Source organism: Protopterus annectens, chromosome 4.part0 (assembly GCF_019279795.1).
Source record: "Protopterus annectens isolate FY-2018-M chromosome 4.part0, PAN1.0, whole genome shotgun sequence".
Classification (NCBI taxonomy): domain Eukaryota; kingdom Metazoa; phylum Chordata; order Ceratodontiformes; family Protopteridae; genus Protopterus; species Protopterus annectens.
The window spans coordinates 336,543,910-336,569,320 of NC_056733.1; the positions used below are offsets into that span (position 1 = coordinate 336,543,910).

Sequence of the window (25,411 nt, forward strand, 5' to 3'; positions counted from 1 at the left end):
ATGCAATACTCAGATTACAAAAAATGATAACATTGTTCAAACACAAAACATTCAGTCTAAAGAAAAAGACATTATTTTTGCAACAGAGAAGGTAGAAAAAAAGAGGCAAGCTAAAAGGAAGAATTCTAAATTGGACTTGGAAAGATTAAAACATTACGGTTACAAAATGAGGAAAAAGACTGAAATTGACAACATGACTCAGGCTGTGGAAGTACTAGGAAAGCTAGATGTGAACTGTATGCTTTCAAATAAAGTAAGTGGCGAAAAAAAGAAGTTATATACTCACCATAACATTCCATGTGTATTGTCCATCTTGCCCCTTATTCTCACAGTTGGGCTGGATCCGATCCCTCAGATCCGTCTCGGCCTGTTTGTTAGCTGGAGGACTTTAACCAAGCTCGTGGGCTAGTACTCTTCCCATAATGCAGCTGGATAATACCTCAGATCTTGTTTGTCCGCTTATGAGCCATATAGACATAATCTAAGGCCCTTACATGGAAAAAGGCATGTGTACAAAGAAGCAGCCAAAAACATCAAAAAGGCTTTTAATTAATAAGAACTGTAAGGGCTATCTTCTCACTCTGCCAGAATCCCTTTCTATCTTATATGTCATAAAATATCAACACCAAAGAGGTTAGGCTCAGTGGTTAAAATTTATGTCAATAACACTAAATCAAATGTAGATTTGTCCTGGAGACCATCCTTTGCTAATAAACAATATCCAGCATAATTTACAGGAGAGCAGCACCAAATAATGGTAAAAAACATGTTTTTCAGCCAATTTTTGAACGTTTCTGCATTGCTAATACCTCTCTGTATCAAAGTAAATATGGTTAATATTTTCTGATTTGTTATACCCCAAAATGATCTGAAGGAGGCTGCCATGGCTAGCATTATTTTGTTTTACAGTCAATGCCTTCAACTTCCTGATGTTGTGTTAGACTGATGAAAATAAATCCTTATGATGAGGGGACCATTTACTGTAGTTTTCCCTGTCATCAGTTTACGACATTGCTGTGACTGCTTACTTTTCACTGTCAGCATCAATCCACATTTTTAATTACTGTGATTCCTTTTATTTTCAAAGTAACACCTGCAGTTCAGTGTTCAAGTGTGAGAATTCTGACCCCTGTGATTTATAGGTGTTACTTGGGCTGAGATAGTTTGTGTTGCATTCATAGTTTTAAACATTGCAGCTAGAATTAAAGTCTTTGATATTAATCTTCTTTCCCCAATTCCAGAAGAAACATGCACTTTGACAGAAATTACAGTGCAGAAAAAAAATTAAAATCAAATAGTGACAGAAGGAAGAGTTAGATGAACATATCTGCTTTCTTTCTTTGTGGCACTGGGTTTTATTACAGGGAAAAACATTTGCATCTGAAAACTAAGCTTGAAAGCCCTGCCTTTGTTCACATCCAGGTTACACTATTTATCTGAGGTGTGATGCTGGCAACCTGTAACTGATAAGGCACATTTAAATGTCATTGTGTTCGTAATGGCTCTGTTGTTGGGATGAGTGTCCCAAATTACTGTGCAACTCTTAGTAGCTGTTCTGATGTAACAGACAAGACAAATGCAAGAAAGAAAGGCAAACATAATTATTAAATGATGTTTTTCTGTATGAGAAGCGTTTAATGTTGGATTACAGAGAATGAAAAACACTATTTGGAAAGAAAAACTGGACTTTTGGGTGGAGTTCTCCTTTAAGAAATATAACATCTATGAATACCTTTAACATGTCTTTGGATAACTATATGGGGGTAGGAAGTAGAATGCAATCTTGATAAGATAACTTCAGAGTCTCAGCTAAGCTGTTCAATCAGTGAATAAGATGCTGGGATCAGATGTGTTGGGCTACTGTAAATAAGTAGCTATAACAAAACAAGCACAGCCAATGTTGGTTCTTACACCCTACAAGTAGCAAACATTTTTCCTTGAAGACCAACGTCTCTATATAATGTATTTCCACATATGAGTAAGGTCTGCATAAAAAAAAAAAAAAAAAGCAGATCCAAGTGACAGAAACAAAAACATGAAAATAAATATATTATACTGCAACATCTATTTGTGTTTTCATGGCAAAGAAAATAATAGAAACTGTTGTTGCACAGAAGTCTATGTACTAAAATTTGAATGTTGCATATCCATGTATCTTAAAATTCTCTTACTAACCAAACATAAAAAAATCTAACCTCAGTCAATGCTTCCTTCTCTTTCACCATCTCTCTTAGTTGTAGATCAAGTTTATTACTTTTCTCCAACAGATCAGATGCCTCCCTTGACTTCTCTTCCATCTTTGCCTGGTAATTTTCCACAGACTAATTAAAAAAAAATGGAAGGTAAAAGCATTATTTCCACTTATATTTTTACAGAAGACCAGAACATTCCTAATTATTGGTTAAAATTCAAACAAGCAAGACTCAATACTGATGGATTACTGCACATCAGCAAGTCAAATGGCATCAGAAATACTCAGTCTAGAGATCTAAAGCTCTTGTGCAAGATAAAAAAAAAAACACAGTTTGGAGGGACAACAATATTTCACAGAGGATAGAGCTGCTATTGAACAGACTCCCCATCCATATAATACAAAGTTCATACCTGTCCATTTTCAAGTGCAACTTAGATCTATGGAAGGGAAGGAGAAAATTAACCCAGGACTGTCCCTGTACTACTAATGGACAGATGCAGCTCCTAAATTCTTTATCCCATGCATGGGTCCCCTCAAATTATCTATGGTATGATCCCCATTACTCTCATTACGTGTAATATATAATTATCAGTCATGGGATGGATAAGGCCAATCTATAGCCAAATAGGATAGGTTATTTCAAACACAAAAAAGGAAATTAGCTAGGCGTGTAATGGCCCACAAGGACAGCTAGCCAAGTGCATACCAATGAACCTATATAAAAGCTTGAATTCAATCAAATGTGATTCACACAAATGTTCAGTTACCCATTTGTTCTGTCACTCATTTTACATCAACAAAAAACTGTCAACCAAATAAGTTGCCAAGTAAATGACTGGCAATCATAGCTAGACAGATGCATGCATACATTATCAGCCAACACAGTCACTAACTGCAAAACAGCTGGCCAGGAAAAAATAATCCCCACCTTCCCACCATCACCACCATCACCTGTGAGCATGGAAGACTCTGGGGATGTACATCACTTCCTCAAAGAAGAATTTAAAAAATGAAGCATTGAGGAGCTAAGACGCAATGCTCAGATAAGCTGCCACCCATGGCATTAACAGCTGGCAGTGATAGTCAATGAACTATTGTATAAACATTAAAGGCCCTCCTGGAGTGATCCACTGGTACTAGTGGCTGGAGATGGTGTCTGCTTGCAAAAAAAGTGGGCCTAGGATTAAAGGAAAACTCCACCCTATAACTAAAAAAAAATCTGTTTTTCATTCTATCTTTGTTTCATGAACTATTTTAGCACCTCAAAATCACTCAAGTGCTTTATTTGTAATTTTAGTTTGTTTTCCACAACATGGCTACCAATGGGGGTTGATATATCAATGTGATCTTGTTCTCCCTCAACCCTTTCTCTTACTCATAATGCTTTGTATGACTCATTCCAGACATAAGGAAGTAACTGTGAATTCCCATCCAATTGACATATAATGGGATTTATGTGAGTCAATCATCTTCTACACCTTCTGCAAAAAGATACCTTCTTTTCTGTCTGTAATCACCCTCATTTATGTTTGGCTCAGAGCTTGTCTTACACTATACTTAGAAGTTATCCAGCTACAGCCTGAAAAGTAGCTAAATTGCTGGCTTTTGTTCAGGATTTTCTTTTCTAGTCCAAGAGGAATCGATTCTGCAAGGGTCTCGCAGTGCAGTGACAGTTTTAACACCTCTGCAGTAGTGTGGTGGGAGAGGAATGTCAAATATTAAAGTACTGCAACAGCACAATGATGATTGGGGGTGGGGAAAACATTAGGCCTCAGGGGATTATTATGATAAGGAGTGCCACAATGGAGCCAACAGCAGCATGAGGATCTAGGACAGGGTGATATACAAGCCACCAGGGCATAACAGATATGTGCCATAATGGCACTTCAACTATTATGCAGACTAGGGGAGGGCGGGAGGGCAGACAGATTAGGGACAGGTATGGGGACTGTGTTTTATATGTGTGTGTGTGTGTGTGTGTGTGTGTGTGTGTGTGTGTGTGTGTGTGTGTGTGTGTGTGTGTGTGTGTGCGTGTCTGTATGCGCGTATGTGTGCGCACGTGTGTGTGTGTGTGTGTGTGTGTGTGTGTGTGTGTGTGTGTGTATGTGTGTTTGTGTTGTGTGTACTTGTGCATGTGGGAAACTGTGGGAAGGGATACCACTGCCTAAACACGCAGCAGCTTACTCCAGCAACAGGCAGTTCAGCAATCATCTTAACATTGTGATAGTAAATGTGATTCAGAGGAATGCAAATTAGCCAATAATGAGGTCTTACCTCAATGTGGCTAAGATGTCTCTGAACAGAAAATGGGCTCATCATGAGAGAAGGGCCTTTTGAGCATGAGCTATATGGCTTGTGTTAGGCCCTTTAATGAAGCCCAGGGAGAGTATATGCATTTTAAAGGACAGCATGGATAAACATACAGTATATAAATATTATGTAGGTTAGAGAAGATATAGGATAAGCTAGATTACAGACAAAGAAAAACTCATTATCTGCAATAAACAGTTCTATGCTGGAGGCTAGTCTGGTTATATGCAAAAGGAAACACGCATTGTTTAGAACATTTATTTATATATTGCTTGCTTCTGTTTACCAAGAAAATCAGAAAGGGCACAGGCCCCATTTTCAGTAATGAGAAGAAGGCAGTTATACAAGATTTACATAATAAACATACATACACAGAAAAGTAATGATATGACAGTCACTTAAAATAAGGAATACAGTAAAGAAAACATTTATGGAATTCATGAAAACAGTACACAGTTCTATATTTTTATAAAAATTCAGAAAGAATGGCATAATACAACAATTACTGGTTATAATTTATTTTTATAAAGAAGTTTCATGACAAAGCAAACTTTATGTGATTATAAATTTTTCAGTTTAAATCCGAATGGTTTACAACTAATAAAAAAGGATACAATGTGAGATAGAAAACTGATAGCATTTGCAGCTACTGAATAATATTTTAGATTAATTTTAGGTGAGCATGACAACGACAAAGACAGAAAATAACTTTTAGCAGATGAAAGGGATAGTGGAGAAAATACAAGATGGTGAAGCATGTGAAGAAGTACAGATTTGTTGGTAAACAGTAAGATATGTAGTAGAGGTTTAAATTATAGGTATTTGAGGTAGAAATACGTACTATTATACATGTGTATGTGTGCATAATATGCATAAAAAACTCACCATTACTATACATTTCTAAATTTCATAACATTAGTCTTTAAGAAAACATGCATTTTAAATTTGCAAAAGAATGCACAAACTTTTATTCAAAATGCAGAAACATTTTCATATTTTAATTTAATACTGATGATGCTTTATTTAAGAAGCCTAAATCATTTATCAATATAATGATTAGCTGTGCATTTTAAAAGCAGTTCTGTGCTTTTTAGTCTTTGCAACTGTCTGATTATCTTGGTGTGAATACTCTGAATACATGGAAGAGTTGGTGGTGTGCACTAGAAAGTGTAACAGAAATGTTTACTTCAGGCTGTCTACCATGATGTTCTGGATTCCAGTAAACTTTTCTAGGCCACTGCTACTTCTGAAAATAACCTCTATAGACATCTTTCCAGACATCTCTGTTATTATATTAGTGACTTTCAGTTCATGTAAACTAAATTAGAAACTAGATTAATTCTAAAATACAATACTATGGCACCAAGGGGCATGAATTTAGAAGAAGAGCTACAAAGTAAGGTAGCAATTTTCCCTGTAGTATTTCCAACTGTATGGCAGAATTGTGTATGTAGTCCTATCATTTTGTGAAGTCTGTTTTATACAATGCAAAACTTATACCAGCATTGTGCCTTTTATTTACATCCCCATGCAATGACCACCTGCTTGCATGTCTCATTCAGTGGCATTGTTCTCAGATGCAGCTTTTTGATTTTCAGTACAACTGTACTAAGAGGCAGTAAAAATAAAAACAGGGATTTCTTTGTTTCTTTTCTTTTTTTTTCTTTTGCAAAGGACTTCATTCCTCTGCTCTTGCATCTTCTCAGCCACTTGTGAGCTGAACAGATTCTTTGTTTTATCATATCACAGAATGAGAAATTTGCTCAGCTCTAGCTGTAACCAGAAGGATTCTTTAGTTGGGCAGGCACTCCTGCACTGCAGACTTTTAACATGAGCTGCTCATTCATTCATTAGTCCTTACCAGTGAGATTAGTATTTTAACAAGGCTTGTGACACTATCTCCCACTCTGGAATTATAGATAAACTCACTAAACTAGGTATAAATCCCTATGTCACAAGATGGGTTGCCAACTGGCTCACTGACACACTGTGAAAGTAGCAGACTCCAAATCCGACTTCAGACCAGTGACAAGTGGAGTACCACAAGGTTTAGTCCTGGGTCCTCTCCTGTTTGCTATCTACTTCTCTGAAGTACATGCTAATACAGAAGGTCTTTGGCTAATGAAGTTCACAGATGACTGCAAACTAGGAGCCAAAATAAAACTCCTAATGATGTGGACATCCTACAAAAGGGCCTCACTGAGACAGATGCCTGGTGTCAAAGCCATGGCCTCAAGCTCAATATCAAAAAGTGCATTGTCATCCCCTTTGGGATACAGGTGAACAGTAGTCTCTCCTTTGATCATCACATCGCCACAGTAGTCAGGAAATCCTTCTACGTGGCACACCTCATCACAAAAGGTTTCTCATCCAGGAAAAAAATATGTCATTGTTCCCCTCTACTCATGACACATTAGACCCATTATAGAGTGCAACACCCTTTTAGTATGTACCTCACAAGGCATCTACAACAACTGGAAAGGCCACAGAAATACCTCACAAAGAGGATTGCCAGCCTCAAACATGCAGGCCATCTCAAAAAAACTCCAGTTTTATTCCTTTGCTTGTTGCCTACTTAGAGGCGATCTCTGCCTAACATACAAAGCTACGTCAAACCCAGAGCTGTTGGACATCCTCCACTTAAAGAAATCCCAATCCCTCCAAGCTACAAGCTCTAGGGACCTAAACCTTGTCTCCACAATAAACAGAACATGCTGGAGGGTTAGAGTCCTGTCCCTAAGACTTCCCATACACTGGAACAAACTACTTATCTATATCAAACAAAGCGCCTCATTAGCACTCTTCAAGAAAAATCTTGACGATTGAATGGTAAATAGGAAATTCACCCCGGGGATCACATCTGTGGCTCTGCTCAACAGGGTACAGGAAAATAATTTTCTTGGGTAGCGAAAGTCATGGTACCTTTTGGCTAGGCTTATATAGTCCCTAGGGCCAATAGCCTAGTACCTACCTATGAAATACTACACAGGACTGGTGTAAGAAGCAGTGACTGAATGCCAGAAGAGACCCTGCACTTCTCTAGATCCTCAAGGCAGCTCAGTGATGTAGCCTAAGACTGGTAGGCAGGATATTACTCTTCCTTAGAAAAAGCCAAAGAGCAGCTAACATAGCTGATGATTACACAGAATGGTAAAAACAAGAAGATAATTTTAAAACAGCATATATGACTCCAGGAGGACAATAACAAGTACTACAATAATCTCTTCAGTTTAGTGATGTATCCTCTTCATTTCAGTCAATGATTATCAGGTGAAAACAGCTACACCATGACCATTAACTTAACCCATTAACATCAGGTCCCAATTTATCTTTGCTCCATGGCAAAAAGATAAAATTACAGGCCCAGAGATAACCCAATCTCAGCTGATTATTTATTTTTTTCTTTTAATTACAGAAACAGTCTAGTACACGGACAGCCTGCATGGAAATAATAAAATGAAATGGGAATATAAAATGAAAGATGATGAAGTGGAAACAAAGAAAGGTAATTATCTAGGAAGAAAAAATGTAATTATTAGACATGAGTAAAATGAAATAAGAAGTGACACAGAGTGCGGTGGCTTAAAGTCACAGAGAGGATTAACTTTAGTTTAGGAAACATTTACAGAGTGAATAATCCAAGATACTGGTACAAGACATGTTCTAAAAGTTGGGACAACAGAGGTAGAGTTTGAATCTCAGGTGGTGTAGTGTTGCAAGCAGTATGTGGTCATTTGCTAAGTGCATAATTTCACAGCAGAGATTCAGCACAAATAAGTTAAAGTAGTGTACCTGGATGACAACAACCCTGGTGTGGCATCTTAGCTGGGAGGAGTGGAACTGAAGATGAAAGAACAGGAAAAAGATCTGCAGGGTTGCTCAGTCCTTGATTGGTCTACCATTAGTAGGGTGAATGGATTTTGGTACAGATAAACAAAATTTCGGTGTGCATCATCATGCAGACAGATTCGAAACACAGTTAATTCTTTTAATTTACAAGGATCTGATCAAGATATATTTACAGTGATGTGTGAGCTTCTGCAGGCCACAAAACGAGACAGGCATCAAGTTACTAGTAGGAGTCCAAAGGACAAAGATAAGAAGTGGGGGGAGGTGGATATCACTGAAGCTCTTCTCAAAAATGAACAGAAAAAAAAGGGGTGTACAAAATTATGTAGTGAAAATATGTCACCTAAACAGGAAGCATGGAACACAGACAGTAGAATGGTGGAGGGTGAGGGGACTGCTCCCTGGATCTATGACAGTTCTTCAATGACTGGGTTAGAGACCAGTGAAACAAAGTACCAGAATGGGGAAGAAAAAGTGACTCTACCAATCAACAGTGCATATCAGAGCTGGAGAATGGGGGGTGAGGAAGGAATGCATTGAGGATAGAATATTATACCATGACCCCCCCAAAACGTGCACGCTGATTGGCCAGCGTGCCCGTTGTAAATTGAGTTATACTAAGGGAAAAAGGTCCGGTCGCCCGGACTTTTTTCCCTTAGTATAACTCGTTTTTTTAAAACACTGTCTCGCTATGTTAAATGGGTTTAACATAGCGAGACAGCTTTAAAATAAGCAACGGAGATCTCCGTTGCTTATTAAAGGTCTCGCTATGTTAAACCCATTTAACATAGCGAGACAGTGTTTTTAAAAAAAGCAACGGAGTAAGAAGGATCTCCGTTGCTTTTTTTTAGTGTTTCGCTATGTTAAATGAGTTTAACATAGCGAGACAGTTTTAAAATAAGCAACGGACATCTCCGTTGCTTATTTTAAAACTGTCTCGCTATGTTAAACTCATTTAACATAGCGAAACACTAAAAAAAAAGCAACGGAGATCTTGCTTTCTCCGTTGCTTTTGCCCACAGCTCTGATGTACTGCGCAGGCGCGCAGTACATCAGAACTGCCGCGGATGCCAGACATCTGCGGAAGGGCAGTAAACAGGCATTATACTATGCCATTATTTAAGAAAAGTAATAGTTTCTTTTCTTAAATAATGTCATGGTATAATAATACTTCTGGTGTGGGTAATGCTAATTACCCACGGTTGGCTTTGTTTGGTCCCTTGGCCCTCGACCAAACCACGCCAACCGTGGTAATTATTACCACCCAGGCGTGGGTTATTGCTATAATAAATATGGGTAGACTAGTCAGGCTAATTGTTTCCTACTGTAGTCCATTGTAATCAAATCTAATTCTGAATCACTCATAGAAAGACTGTCATGTTTGTGAAGTGACATGCTATGGTTTCCTTTACTAGGCCTTATCTGTATCTTACCTCTCTGAGTTCCTCAATCTTTGTTCTAGCACTACGCTGTTCTGAAAATAATTCATTCTTCACAGTGTTCAGCTGGCGTTCCAGTTCTTGACGCTCCAGGAAAGACAAGCTGCTTTCCATGTGGCGAATGCGAAGCTTCAACTCATCACGTTCTTTACTAATGGTAGAAATCTAAAATAAAGAAGTACGTTAGTATTCATGGCAGAAATAAATCATGTTTGACTGAAATGATAACACAAAAGAACAAATAAATTCAATACCCTGTGATGAACAAGACAATATATAAAAGTAAAAAAGTTTAATTTCTACATTAAATAACTATTTCCATTAATTTTGCTGTTACTTTTTAAGAGGTGCAGTGGTGAAGATAGGTAATAATGCCTGACAGTTTGGGTGCTCCAGACTACCGAAAGGTGGCGAGAGGCATGACTTCACAGGCTCACCGCGTAATGCCCACCCTTAGAGAACTGTCCATTTGTTAAATTGTTTCACATTTGTATTTTTCTTTTAATCTAACATACATCTCTGTTTTATTTTTGATGTAAAATAGTTCTAGCATCTAATGTTTCAAAGATATTGTAGCATATGCAACTGTTGTTAGAGGAAGTATTTTATATTATGTAAGTGTTTAAAGTCAACACACACACACACACACACACACACACACACACACACACACACACACACACACACACACACACACACACACATATATGTGCCCAGCAATTACAGCCATTTTCTTGACCAAATACACCTCAGATGTCTCACTGTGATGAAATGAATGACAAAAAATCATACACTGAAACCCCCATGCCTCTCAGCTGTCCTTGGTTTTGCCTCATTTTTGCTATGTCCATCAAAACCAGTTGATGTTCTGGTAAATCACTGAGGATTACTGACAGCTATTAAAGCCAGCCATTATGGTTTCATACTTATTATTATTCAGACAATATATGTTAATGGAAAGCTTCTCACTCTATTTCCTTTTTAAGTGAATAAGGGTCACATTTAAAAATTGTCTCTGTCTTTAAATGCTGCTCCCCCGTTACTTCTGACTTTGTCCGGAATTCATCAGCAAAGACGTCAGAAGGAAAGCTCCCTCTTGCTTGTTCACTAACTCTCTGTCTTTGTCTGTCTCACATACACACTGACAGCCATAGACACACACACACACACACACACACACACACACACACACACACACACTTGCATAAAATTTTCTTTATTTTTTTCCCACCTTGATAAATGCATCTTTTTAAGTGGCACTTAGCAAGGGGAAAGTAAAATTGCAAGTCATTATTACTGCTGCTGCACTTACTTTTTCAAGTTGATTTTTTTTTTTTATTTTACTTTTTTCTTTTCACTTACTTTTTAATACTATGCCCATATATTGAGTATGGGTTCCTATTAGATTGTCGAAACTCCGTTTATGCGAATACAAAATCATTGACACGTATTGAGCGAAATACGTAATCGTCAAACGTTCAAAACCACAAAATTCGAAATGTCGAAGTGTTTTGGTTGGCACGCCTGCGGTATAGCTCCGTAAGGTAAGTGTGCGATAGTTACGGACCTTAGGGTTAGGGTGCGGGTTAAGGTAATTGCATAGATAGGTAATGTGTGTAAGATTTAGTGTAGTGTTAGAAGTAGGGTTTTGTTAAATGTATTTATGTGTATTATTTATTTTGTTTGGGTATATCTCTGTAGGGGATGTGTGTGGTAGTTACGGACCTTAGGGTTAGGGAGGGGTTAAGGATAGTGCATAGACAGATGTGTATGTGGGGTTTAGTGTAGGGTTAGAAGTTGAGTTTTGGTGCTTTACTTTAGGGTTAGGAGTAGGGTTTGGTTAGTGTATGTATGTGTTTTTTTTATTTTGTTTGGGTAGGTAGTATGTAGCAGGTGGTGGGGTTGGCCGACTATGAACGTTCGATATTTTAAATTTTGCGGTTTAGTGCGTTCTGTATTTTCACGGTTCGAGTAATACGTGTCGCTGTTTTGGTATTCGATGTAATGGATTTTCATTGATTTAATATAGACCCATTGAGCATAAACAAGATGGCTACCATTTTTTTTTGTTTTGTTTTTAAGAACATGGCTCATGATAGCAAGTGCCAGACTTGATATTTATGGGGTGATATCTGTGCAATAATACCATGCTGGCGAAGATTCATTCTCCAATAGTGTTTCATACATTTTTCCCATTATCTGAATCCATATATGAACGTGTGTATATATTACTGAACAAATGTCCATTTTGTGATAATTCACTGTAATAATTTCACTGTATTCATACTTGTTATGTATGTCTGGAGCTTTTCTCCCTGGGCCTCCGCTGAAAATGGACCTATATCCAGTCGGACTTTCCCGGTTAATAAATGTAAAATAAATAAATAAAAGATATATTTTATGAACACAGTAGATTACTTCACTAAACTCCTGCAGGCCAACAAACATTTTCAGAATGGAGAAACAATAAAGATAATGTAAAGAGTCAAAACAACATACACAATTCTGCTCTACGTAAACACTTGAATAAACATCAGTATCACTGACAGCCATAAATATAAAAAGATCTAAGTAAGAAATGATGTTTCATTAAGTTGTCAACAGCAGTCCTCTCTATCTATGGCAGCTAAAATAATTATAACACCCCAATTCGGTAAAAAACGTTTTCTTAAGTGCATCCTCATTTGAATTGCGATGCATATATCTGAACATGTACTTAAAAGTAGTTGTATGGATATGTGGATCTAGATTTAAAATGATTGACTATAGTGCGATTGTGCAAATGGAACTGCTGAGACTGCATTTGCTATCAACTCCAAAAACACTTTTTTTTTTTTTCAAAAGGACAAAACTTGCTACCCCCCACCCACCTCCATGTATGGGCTGTGGGCCTTGCATCCAAGTTCTCAAAATTATGAAATGAATGAAAAAAATCTATGGCTAAACAAAGGACTCCCCAAAATGCAAAAAGTTGACTTTTAATTAAATATAAAAAAAAAAATTGTCCCTCCATGTTGTCACATTTCTAAATATAATAACTGTTAAGACTGTAACACTGTGGAGCTAAGTAGAAGCCTCCTGAACACCACAATGGTGCAGTCTCACTAAAAACAATAGGTATTTTTCAACCAAATACTTGCAGTGACTAAAACACTTTTCTGAATCTTGCAATTAAGGACAGATCCCTCCATCAAGCAATCACCTAGATGTAGCATTTTAAGATATTAGTAGGACATCTCAGTGAATAAGAAGCAGATTGTTGGCATGTTAATTAGATAAAATCTTTGTCTATAATGATTCCTGTTTTAATGAATGACAGTACCCAGACAAGCTAATAAAACAACTATTACCCTTCTTGAAAGGCTTGCAGTCAGTTGCTCATACCAAGACTGTACATATCAAAGTTGCTTGTGCATAAATGCTCAAGGTTACAATTGCTGAAGTGTTCCATACAGCAGCAATTTTTAACCTGTCAAAGTGTATGCTGTGTGTCAGAGTTTTCCTATCTTGAAGTCTCCTAGACAAAGTCCAAGGTAGATTTTTTCCTCTTGTGATCACATCACTTTTTTCCCTGAAGGTACAATGGCACCCTTGGAGTGATAAAGTAAAATAAGTGGGTGAGGGGAAAAGCTCCCAAACAGAGGATGCAAGTGGGCTTACCCCTTGCAAAAAAAGTATTTCTTAATGCTTTTTATTGTTGTATGTTTACCTGAGTATTGTAGAGCTATATGTGCATAGATTTCAACGATTTTTCTATGCAAAAAATCAGGTTCAAGTACTTTTTTTTTGAGGGAGGGTTGCATTTTGGGTCAAGTAGTCAAACAACAAATGTGGATCCTTGAGTAGCTTAATTTAATAGCCATATGATTAATCAGCAAACAGACCCAAAAGTGGCTTGACAAACAATTCATCTTAACCTTCTTCGAGAAATTGCAATTGAATGAATGTAAAGGAAGACGATATGAATACATAGTAGGTATAGTAAAGATTTTTGCTTATTGGGAAAAATGAACAGCCAGCATTATGCTTCTGCTCTCTTTTCTTGGTTATTCATGTTTGGGGCAAGGTCTGGAAACAGACAGAGTCTATCAAACAGCATCCAGAAGGAACCTTTGTAAATGCAGCTATGACATTGCAAGGAGTACACTGCCATAAAGCAAACAGAAGTCTAGGCTAGAGGATGTGAAACCAAAGGCTTTTATACTCAGTCCTAACTATCTGCTGTTAAAGATGAATCAGCAGTTCCCACAGAGCAGCTCAGTATCCTTAAGTTTCAGTGCACTATGGTGTTTAGATCAGAACACAATGCTTTTATGTTATTTTATTTTATTTATTTATTTAATAACCACATAAGCTCACTGGACTCAAATGTCCCTTTTTTCCAAGGGCAGCTTGAGAGCACTGTTTGGTTAAGTGACTTATTCAGACTCACAAAGTAGGTAAATGGAGGCTGAGGGAATCAAGCCATGGACTACGGGAGGTAGCTTAACAGTTTATAGCCTTAATCTTTGTGCTAACTGCAGTGCAATTCCCCTTCTGAATCATACACTGGGAATTTGGTGTGTCATACTGTTTCTGTTCAGAGGTGATTTCAGTGTGCATCAGTTTTGTTAATCCTATCCAGAGGCTTCTTAAAATTGATGATTGCAGGAAACAGCTGACCAGTCAGTGAACTCTACATGTCTTGACATTGACAAAAAAAAAAAAGGCAGCCTGACAGGTGTGTAAAAGTGCATTCTGGGAATAAATAGCCTCTCATCAGCTGACTGAAGTGGATAACTAGGCTGGCTTGATACTAAAACCTCTTTAAGTTACGAATCATTTCAATTATGTATAGCTCCAAAGGTCAAAATTAATGTGTTGAACAATACCCTCAAAGCTACAGGTAGCAGGGGCGGCTCGTCCTATCGGACTGCCGGACTGCAGCCCCCCCCCCCCCACCTAGAAAATAAAACAAAAAAATCTGTGAAACAAAAAATTTATGACTGCCTTACCAGGAGTCCGGATAGGGACAAACAGGTACCCAGCAATCATTGCTGTGAGATACCAGGATTCTGTGCGGTGACAACCGCACCACACAGAGGAGCTCCAGACTGCTTCAGCCACAGTCAGAGCCAATAAGAGGAATGAGCTGCTCTCGCAGGACTTGCGAGACTTAGTGCATGCGCGGGAGTACTGATCGGTCGTTTGGTGAAGGAGGAGCATGCAGGATTTAGTATCTGCAGCATGCAGGAGTTTACTTGGTCAATCCTGGATTGGATGTACCGGCCTGGTCGTACGCAGGAGAAGTAGGTGGTCGCTGGATTGGGTCGTGCAGGAGAGCGAGCTGATTGCTGGGCTGGTAGGAGTGTGTGCGGCTGGGTCGTATGCAGGAGGATTTAGTAGCTGATCGGCCAGGTCGTATGCAGGAGGATTTAGTAGGTGGTCGCTGGATTGGGTCGTGCAGGAGAGCTGATTGCTGGGCTGGTAGGAGTGTGTGCGGCCGGGTAGTAGCTGATCTGGTGATCGCTGGTGTGTGTGTGTGTGTGTGTGTGTGTGTGTGTGTGTGTGTGTGTGTGTGTGTGAAAGAAAGAGACAGTAGAAGGTACTGTGTGTGTGTGTGTGTGTGTGTGTGTGTGTGTGTGTGTGTGTGTGTGTGTGTGTGTGTGTGAGAGAAAGAAAGAGACAGAAGAAGGGACTGTGTGTGTGTGTGTGTGTGTGTGTGTGTGTGTGTGTGTGTGTGTGAGAGAGAGAGAGAGAAAGAAAGAGACAGAAGAAGGGACTGTGTGTGTGTGTGTGTGTGTGTGTGTGTGTGTGTGTGTGTGTGTGTGTGTGTGTGTGTGTGTGTGTGTGTGCGAGAAAGAAAGAGACAGAAGAAGGGACTGTGTGTGTGAGAGAGAAAGAAAGAGACAGAAGAAGGGTCTGTGTGTGTGTGTGTGTGTGTGTGTGTGTGTGTGTGTGTGTGTGTGTGTGTGTGTGTGTGTGTGTGTGTGTGAGAAAGAAAGAGAAGAAGGGACTGTGTGTGTGTGTGTGTGTGTGTGTGTGTGTGTGTGTGTGTGTGTGTGTGTGTGTGTGTGTGTGTGTGTGTGTGAGAAAGAAAGAAAGAGAAGAAGGGACTGTGTGTGTGTGTGTGTGTGTGTGTGTGTGTGTGTGTGTGTGTGTGTGTGTGTGTGTGTGTGAGAAAGAAAGAGACAGAAGAAGGGACTGTGTGTGTGTGTGTGTGTGTGTGTGTGTGTGTGTGTGTGTGTGTGTGTGTGTGTGTGTGTGTGTGTGTGTGTGTGTGTGTGTGTGTGTGTGTGTGTGTGAGAAAAAAGAGACAAAAGAAGGGGCTGTGTGTGTGCGTGTGTGTGTGTGTGTGTGTGTGTGTGTGTGTGTGTGTGTGTGTGTGTGAGAGAGAGAAAAAGAGACAGAAGAAGGACTGTGTGTGTGAGAGAGAGAAAGAGACAGAAGAAGGGACTGTGTGTGTGTGTGTGTGTGTGTGTGTGTGTGTGTGTGTGTGTGTGTGTGTGTGTGTGTGTGTGTGTGTGTGTGTGTGTGTGTGTGTGTGTGTGTGTGTGTGTGTGTGTGTGTGTGTGTGTGTGCGTGAGAGAGAAAGAAAGATACAGAAGAAGGGACTGTATGTGTGTGTGTCTGGTGTGTGTGTGTGAGAAAGAAAGAGACAGAAGAAGGGACTGTGTGTGTGTGTGTGTGTGTGTGTGGTGTGTGTGTGTGTGTCTGGTGTGTGTGTGTGTGTCTGGTGTGTGTGTGTGTGTGTTTCTGTGTGTGTGAGAGAGAGAGAAAGCGAGAGGCAGAGAACAAGTGTCAGTGCCATTTATTCTTAACTTCTTTGCTAAAAAATGAGGACAAAGCCAACAATAACGGGATGCCAACATAAACACAAAATCAGGGACAATTTTAAATATCACCTTTTACTTGAAAACCTAATAGAACAATAGCCTTTACATTAGCATACTTTTTCTGAACAAAAAGAAACATGAAAATCAAACATTGTTTTCCACAGAAAACAGTAAAATGATGATGCAAAAATAACTCGGCATTCTACAAAATCAAGAAGAGTTGAGAAGTAAGGTAGGATGTGGGAAAATCTGTGTTGCTTTGCAATACATGTATTGTTTTACATTCATTGGATCACAGTGAGCATCTATGGGGCAGACAGTCAACAAAGTGGCTGTAACTGCTTGGCACTTTATTTTTGTGTGTGTGTGTGTGTGTGTGTGTGTGTGTGTGTGTGTGTGTGTGTGTGTGTGTGTGTGTGTGTGTGTGTGAAGTTAAAGGAATAAGCATCTCAACAGATATATAGCAGATTATTTTTAAGTCTGACATACATACTTTGCATATTGTAACACTGTCTCTACAACACTGTATTTAAAGTCATGGGATATACATTCAAAGTGCTGAGGTTTCCTTTTACAACTTAAACAAGATGCTGCACATTTAACTAGCGTTAGAAAATCTGTGGAAATTCAAATCAATACCCTGTAGTAGAACAGATGTTCTCCAGCAGGATATTACTATATAAGGAGAACCTGGAGTCAAATCCTTGGTTTCAAGATGGCATATTAAGCTGCTGTGAAGCATGGACAGAAAAAAAAAATGGGTGAAATATTGCTTCTGCTCATTAAAGCAAACTGTTAGTGTTTAGTGAGTGTCAGTTAAAAGAAAAAAAAAAAGAAAAGAAAAAGAACAAAAATATGAAGGGGCTGCTATTGATATTTGACATTCCTCCCTTGATATCTGTGGCACGTAATGAAGCCACTTTTTACTAGTGTGGGAAAATAAATTAAAACTAATGCAGTAAACTACATTAGAAATGTGTGAGTGTGTGTGTAAAATGCCCCAGTTACTATATACTAGTGGCTAGAGAACAAATGGTGTTGGGTAGAAATACTCAGACTTGAACCCTGTACCTTGTATGCAGGTGTTAAGGACCTGAATTCCCTACCCACCAACATTTGTAAAAAATTGCAGATTTTTGCCTCCTATTTGATTTGATCTGTTCCTCATAATATCTGTGGTTTCTAAATGTTGCAATGCTTAATATTTGATGGTGCAGTGGTAGTATTGTTGCTTTACGGCTGCAGGTTCTTGGGTTTGATTCTTGGCTGGGGTGCCTTCTGTGTGGGGTCTGCATCTTCTCCCTGTGTTTGTGTGGGTTTGCTTTTGTGTCCTCCCATGTTATAAAGACATGTCTGCATTATTTCTTCCTGGGCCTCTGCTGAAAATTGTTTTTTGTTCCAAGTCAGATTGTCCTGATTAACAAATGTTAAATAAAATTGACAGGCATTTGAATTTCAGACTTCATATTCTTCAGAAAATACATAGTAACACAACCTTTTATTCTAGCAATTTTCTAAGTTTATAAGATGAATATTTGAAATTTGTCCTTATTTTTGGGACTGTATTGCCCCATTATTGGCTTTGTCCAGTTTTTTGTGCTAAGGTTGACAACTATGGCAAGAACTGAATTCACTGAATATGTCTAAGGGCTGTAGTCCCTCATTACCGAGTTTGTCCAGGTGTTTTGGGCTAAGAGGTTGACAGCTATGGTGAGAACTGAATTCATTAAATGATAGCCATTTAAGTTTCAGTCTTCCTCTCTTTCACAAAGCAGCTGATATGGTGTAGTGGTATGTTGCTCTGACTGTTTTGCACAGGGACCTTGGCAGTAAAATGTATGGTGGTAACACAGCATTTTTCTTTCACAAAGCAGGTGATTTGGCATTGTGGTATGTTGCTCTGACTCTTTTGCACAGGGACCTTGGCAGTAAAATGTATGGTGGTAACACAGCATTTTCTACAACCTTCCAAGATTATACAAGCAATGTTTAATGTGTCTCTGGTCTTTGGCCTTTTGAGCCCCCCCAATAAATTTGGCTTTTTCCAGATTTCTTGTGCTGCAAAGTTGAGATGCAGTTGAGTATTGAATAGATTTTACAAGGAGCTGAGAGCTGCAGGGGAAGAGAAGTTTAGTGCTGCTTATGGAAAATTAGCTTGCAATGTTAATAGCACAACAGGTTGTGTACTTACTTTTGATGCAGAAGGTTGTTGGTTCTACTCCCACAAGGGGTGAATGCTGCTGTACTGAAAAAGTTGATACTAACTATGAGCCTGTTATCTTGTTTGCCATCCATTTCCTATTGCAGTATTACTAGCTTATCATTTTTAATGTAATATAGGCAATTTATTCCTCAGGGGCATCAGACACTTTATTTTTCGATGAAACCATGAAATATAAAGGTTTTTGCTAGCAGCAACCTCTTCATTAGTTACAGATTTATTTAATGTGGAATTATTTAGATGACTTTTTTACTTCAGAGATTGTGCATATTTACTGATAATGGTGGACTGTAGAATTGTGCATATTTACTGATACTGGTGGACTGTAGAAGTTTGAGTAGACTTTGATGAAGGAAATGTTCTGAATTGGGCAGTTTTGTCATTATTGGTGCATGCATTTTGTTTCATTGTTTACTGGAAAAATGTTCAAAACAATAGGAAAGTGTATCAAAGAGCATATGTATGTTTCATATGCAAGGGACCTATGATTTGAAAACAGCCCAGAATTAATCTTTATCTGCCACTGGTAAAATGTATTTTCTTTGAATGCGGGTTTCAATGCTGTTTCAATGAATATGAGTTTCAAGGACAGAGAAGTTTTAATGCTGAGTTTGTTTAGCAAATGGCTTGGTGTTTGTGCTGTAAAATGCAAAATAAAACTTTCAAATGAAGTCCAGATCATCATAGAAGTAAATCAGTATGCACATTAGTGTTTATGGTAAATGGAGTGAAATAGCCAAGTAATGGGATCATTGGAATGGCTGCAGGAGGAGGCTCCATTTGACCATGATTTTGTGAAGGGGAAGGGCGGCAAACTTAGACATCCCCAGCTGAACTATGCCTCTCAACTGTCCAGATTTTCAAAGAATGAATAGATTTTTGCTTCTTATTTTTGGTTTGTTCCTCATAAAATTTGTGGCAAATCATTTAGGAATTAAGTCACTAAATAATGACACACTGAGTTTCAGACTTCATAACCAATGCATGCTAAAGTAAGACTTGTTGTTCTATCAATTGTCTCAGTTTATACAAGAGCAATTTTTAGTACTGTTTATATGTTCCCCCAATATATTTGGCCTTGTCCAGATTTACTGCATTAACAGGTTGAGAGGTACATACATGGAAATTGCTTTATAGAATTAGGCATAGCCAAACCTCTCAACTGCCCCTGATTTTGGCTCAAAATGTTGCTCTTCCCCTAATAATCCCTCCGCAAAATAGCAATTTTGGAAGAAAACATGGAGGGTTTACAATTAAGAAATAACTGTAATCATAGTTATAGATTACTTTTTTTTCAGAAATGCATGTAGATTCTTTTATTTTGTCAGCTGCTCAAGTTAGCAGTACTAATATTAAACTGTCCCTTCTTTGACAGGTTTCCAGCTGTATTGTGTGGCTATTTTATATTTTTACATCACATTTTTGGTCCATTTTTCATAAAATTGTGTTTTTTTTGGCAAATTCGTGACAAATTATTAAAGACTGAAGTTAGAAAATAATGACAGACATTTGAGTTTCAGATTTCATACCATTCAGAAAATTCATGCTAATGCACAACCTATTCTATTATCTTTCTAAGTTTATAAGATCAATATTTTCAAAAAATTGTCCTTGTTTTTTGGCCTTTGTCCCACTTCTTTGTATGGCTTTGTCCAGATTTCTTGCTCTGAGGTTGAGAGGTATGACAAATGTGTTAGGGTCATCACAGTCAGCCAGAGACATTTCAAATTGTGACATACTTGTTGCACCCCACTCCCCCATGTAGTGACTCTGGATGTGTTGAAGCAAGGCAAGGAGTAGTTATGCAGTGTAAATGTGCAGGGTATCCCCCCATCCAAGGTAGATACAAGTACAGGAGTGGCTTTTCATCTGTCCTTGATTTTTGCAGAATGGTCTGGTTTCTGTCATATTTTTTGTACTGTTGATTTATGCTTATTACTCAAAGTGCCTGTTGCTCTGTGTTTACGTAGCAATACTTTAATGACCATCAATTAAGCTTGGCTGAGATTGTAAGATGCAAGTAAGCTTTAATAAGCATACTGTTAAAGAACTGCCAGCATTGAAAGCCTTTCTGTTGTTGCCATGTAGAGAACACTTAACTAGATAATGTATAAGCCTTGGGTATTGAAATGCATATGACAGTATTTGTAATAAAGGACAGGATTACATTATTTTAAGAAGCTCATTACATTTGGAGACTTCCAGTCATCTCTGCAGGCTTTACCCGTAAACTAAACAGAATGCCAATCGTGTGGTCCATAACCTGTACAGTAATCCTTTTAAGCAATGTATCTTGAGCTTATTTCTTGTTTGCTTTTCATTTTTTACTTTGATCATGTTTTCCCCATGAAACAAGTAGATATTTGTCAGGCAGCAGGTCTTTTTTTAGATAAGGAACATTTTTACAAGTGGGGGCATCAGAGATTTCTACTTTCAGCATGTTACCTGGTACTTTAATAAAGCTGAATATAAATTATAATTAGAACTGCAGTGCAAGAAGTGGTTTGAGTTGAGTGCTGCTTGTTTTTCTTATACTTGATTTTGACTGGCATTCCATTAATGTATTTAAAAAGTAATTTATTTTTTCATGCCTCACAACCTTTTTGTTTCCATCTAGATATTAAGTAAGCTGTCATGCAGCCAATGCATTGAAATATTTTTATTCTTCTACACTTCATTTTGTCTTGATTGGACTCTCATAATGACGGTTTGGCACCCATGGCAGTGTATTTAGTTAGTTTTTTGTGGTTTTGAGCAGAGCCCCCCCCTTTCTGTTGGCCACACCCCTTCCTATTGACCCCACCCATTCAGCTGTCTCCTGCAGCCCCCCTTTGATTTGAAGTCACCAGCCGCCACTGATTTTAGTACAATTATTTTTTGACAAAATATGACAAGAGTTCCCCAAGAGGGTCTGAAAACTACATACCTGGTGCTATAGTTCTGATCTCACCTTTGTAATCAGTAAACGTAGCATCACAAGACTTGGCAAAAAATAAAACATAAATAATGATTACAAAATGAATGCCCAAAGCATTATTATACCATCATCACTATTCAAAGGGCAGTGGTAGGTAACATTTAAACAATGACCAGTGGATATGTTTCAGAATCAGAAAAACATACTCTGTCTCTCATATAATTTCAAAGGTCATGCCTAAACTTTTCAGGGAAATCGTTGTACCACATTAATGCTTCAGCTTATTATTGAATACAGTGCTGCATATATTTTTTCTGCTTATACAGAACTCTTTACCGCCAAATTATGCACACATGTAAATAGCTGCATCTGTCCCCTCCAAAGTATAGACAATGCCAAGTTTAAAAATAAACCCCTAATGTGTAACCCACATGTAAACAGGCTCTATAATAAAAGAAAACCATAAATTTTATACAAAATACATTTAACTCTCAAGATTGCTAAAAACTCTCTTGCTAAACATAACAGGGAACTCCGGACCCTGATCAAATCAACTAAATTCAGATATGAGGTAAACATAGCCACCCAGGTGAAAGATAACCATGGTGCCTTCTTTAACTTAATCAGAAACCTTAGAAACAAAGCACAACACTGTGCAAAGCTAATCGAAAATTATATCACATACTCACACCAAGAAGACACAGCTAGTTTAATAGTGGACAAATTTAGCTCAAACGTCACCCCCACTCCCTTCCTATATTTCCATATCACATGCCTGCATCTATAACTCTCCTCAAATCTCCCAAGAAAATGTCCTCAATGCACTAACCAAGGCCAAGCATATTACTTCCATAGGGCAAGATAACATACCGGGCTGCTCATTGGTCAGCCTGAAACAAAACTTAACAAACCTTCTACAAAAGCTATTCAATGTCTAAACAGGCTTTGCGCAGTAGTCATTCCCTTGCACAAAGATCAGTGGACCTGGATAATTAATTATAGACCCCATCCAACTACAAGAGCTGTAGCTCTGAGTATAGAACTGCTGTGGGATTTTCTACATTTAAGGTTTGGATATTTCCATTAGTTTTTTATTTTGATCTTATTATAGTACTGATTATTATATTTTAAATTGTGTTTTACTGCAAATTTTTTTTCTTGGTGTCTTACAAGTTGTTGGCTAGGGTCAGCTAGGAAACATTATGTTTATATTCATTAATTAAATAAGAATAAGATCTAGCTAATTACTGTGAGGAGCTGATGAACAGGTTTCTTATTTAAGGTATGCACCTACATTCCTATCCAGCTAAGAAGGTTTGTGGACTATACTCTTGTGGGAGGAGAGGGTAGATTCTGCCCTTCTGAGCTGGGAATTGCTAGTTGAAGGCTTATTGTGCCTGCTTACTGAACTGTTTTGTTCTTAAATTAGTGTACCTTGTTTGCTGTCGCATAGACTAGATTCAGATCTGTGAATCTAGCTCTGTATAACTTGAGCACTAAACCAGGCCATCTTTTGTTGGAGAGGGTTCTCCTGCACCCTAGTGGCAGGAGTGTGCAGTTAGAACTCACCTGATTGAAGGTTGCTGGAACAGGTCTCAGTTTTGAGATTTTTTATTGGTTAATTTGTTAATTTGTTTAAATCAGTTTGCTCGTCTTTGCTACTGTTACATTTAAGTGTGTATCTGTTCTCCTGTGTTAAATTGACCTAAACACTGTTTAAATATCTTTAGTATAGTCTGTTTACAGGTTTTGCTGTATCCAGATCTGTTTGTGTGATTCCTGTATTTCCTGCTATGCTATCTTGTGTTGGCTAGGGCCTGCTTGCACTTAGTGGGAGTAAGTGAACTGGCTGGAACTGATTCGACATAGGGTGCTTATCTAAGAGCTCAGGGACAAAGGTTGATCGGTCAATTCCAGTGTTTCTATTTTACTTTAATTTTTGTAGTATTTAAACCCCACATTTGCATGTGTTTGTGCTTGTTTCCGCGTTGCTCACTGCCACTGTGCTGTTTTAACCCTTTGCAAGGTATCTCAGGTACATTTTTTTCCGTTACCAACACTCCTGTTTAAGTGAAGCCCTCCCTTGCAGCTACTGTACTGATTTTATCCAGCCCTGCTCACAATAATAGGTAATCTCCTCAAATAGTACCCACTCTACTATCCCTGACCTTTCTTCCACAGATTATGACAACCATGGACGGACAATTTCCTATGTTTCTCCTGCTAGTCTGGTTGATATGGGCATCCTGAGACAATGTAACAAATGCCTTATGTTCACAGACAACCCTCTGCTACTACCACCTAGGAGCACAATATGTGAGAGATGCAATTACATTAAGAACCTAGAATCCTTACTGTCTCATTCACAAGCCAGTACATCTGGCACTGAGAAGGTTGTCTGCTCAAACACTACCAACACCACACCTCTAACATGACCCACACCTATACAACACACTCCTGCAAATGCAATTCTCAACAAAAATATATCTAAACAAAAGAGACCTCCAAAGCAAAAACACACACGCACATCACAACCCACAGCACCAAGCACCACACATAGTACACACATGTGTCTCACAGCCTCTTAGGCCCAGCCACAATTCCAACATACTAGTCATAGGAGACTCTATTGTGAGACCCACTGATGTGCTCCTTACCAGACTAGACTAGGAGAAAGTCATGATAAGTTGCTTCTCAGGTGCTGTAATCCACCATATCATGCACACACTCAAGTCTCTTAACAACAGGTACTGTTATGACTCTATCATAGTCCATGTTGGTGTGAATGACCTGAGACATACCTCTCTGGACTATTTGAAGAGAGGCATGATTGAGCTTGCTGAATATGTGTCCCAAGCAGGTATGTCCCTAGCCTTAAGCAGCATCCTACCATCACCGAGAATGATGCCTCAATACAAACAGAAAATGATTGACTTTAATAATTGGTTTAGTTTCTGGTGTCATTCCAAGGAGATCCAATACCTGACAGCCTGGGAGGACATGATTGACAAACCACAATGCTTTACTAGAAATGGCTTTCATCTGTCTCCCTGGGCTTCAGGCTTCTGGCAAAGGCTCTTGCCTCCCCCATAGTGCCTTTTTAGGCAAAGTCATGAGCACAAAATTACCAACGTAAAAAATTCTTCTAAATGAAATGTAAAGGTCTTGCTGTTAAACGCTAGGAGTCTTAACATGAAACTGTACTCATTGCAAGCATTCCTCAACTGGAGGATGCTGACATTTGTGCAGTCACTGAAACCTGGTCCAAAGCTGCAGTGATCACCCCAGCCTTACCAGGTTACTCATCCTACCATACTTTCAGACCCCAAATGGAGGGCTACAAAGCCAAAGGAGGTGGAGTTTCAATATTTATCAAAGACACACATACCTCCAGGCTGGTCAAACAACATGACGCACAGGAGACACTCCAAGTGCAGTTAACTGTTGAAAAAACACCTATTCAAATCATAGCTAGCTACAGTGCCCCGACCATGACTCAGGATGCCTACTCTACCTATCTGGATTTACTTGATTCCATCAAGATTCAACTCTCTGCCCTGATCCTGGGTGACTTTAACTACCCAACCATAGAGTTGAAGACCTATTCTGGCCCAAACATGAACACCAAGAGATTCCTTGACTTTGTCAATGCCAGTGCATTGGATC

At 38.6% G+C, this 25,411-nt stretch overlaps 1 protein-coding gene across 1 annotated transcript in view; it reads right to left on the bottom strand.

The window, feature by feature from the left end:
* The window catches only part of LOC122800252 (protein Daple-like), a 475,569-nt gene that overhangs the window by 211,545 nt on the left and 238,613 nt on the right, over positions 1–25,411 (bottom strand). The window contains exons 10-11 of the mRNA XM_044069743.1: positions 9,787–9,957; positions 2,196–2,321 (exon numbers count right to left, since the gene is read on the bottom strand). Of these exons, the coding sequence (XP_043925678.1) occupies positions 2,196–2,321; positions 9,787–9,957 (297 nt within the window). The remainder of the gene's footprint in view (positions 1–2,195; positions 2,322–9,786; positions 9,958–25,411) is intronic.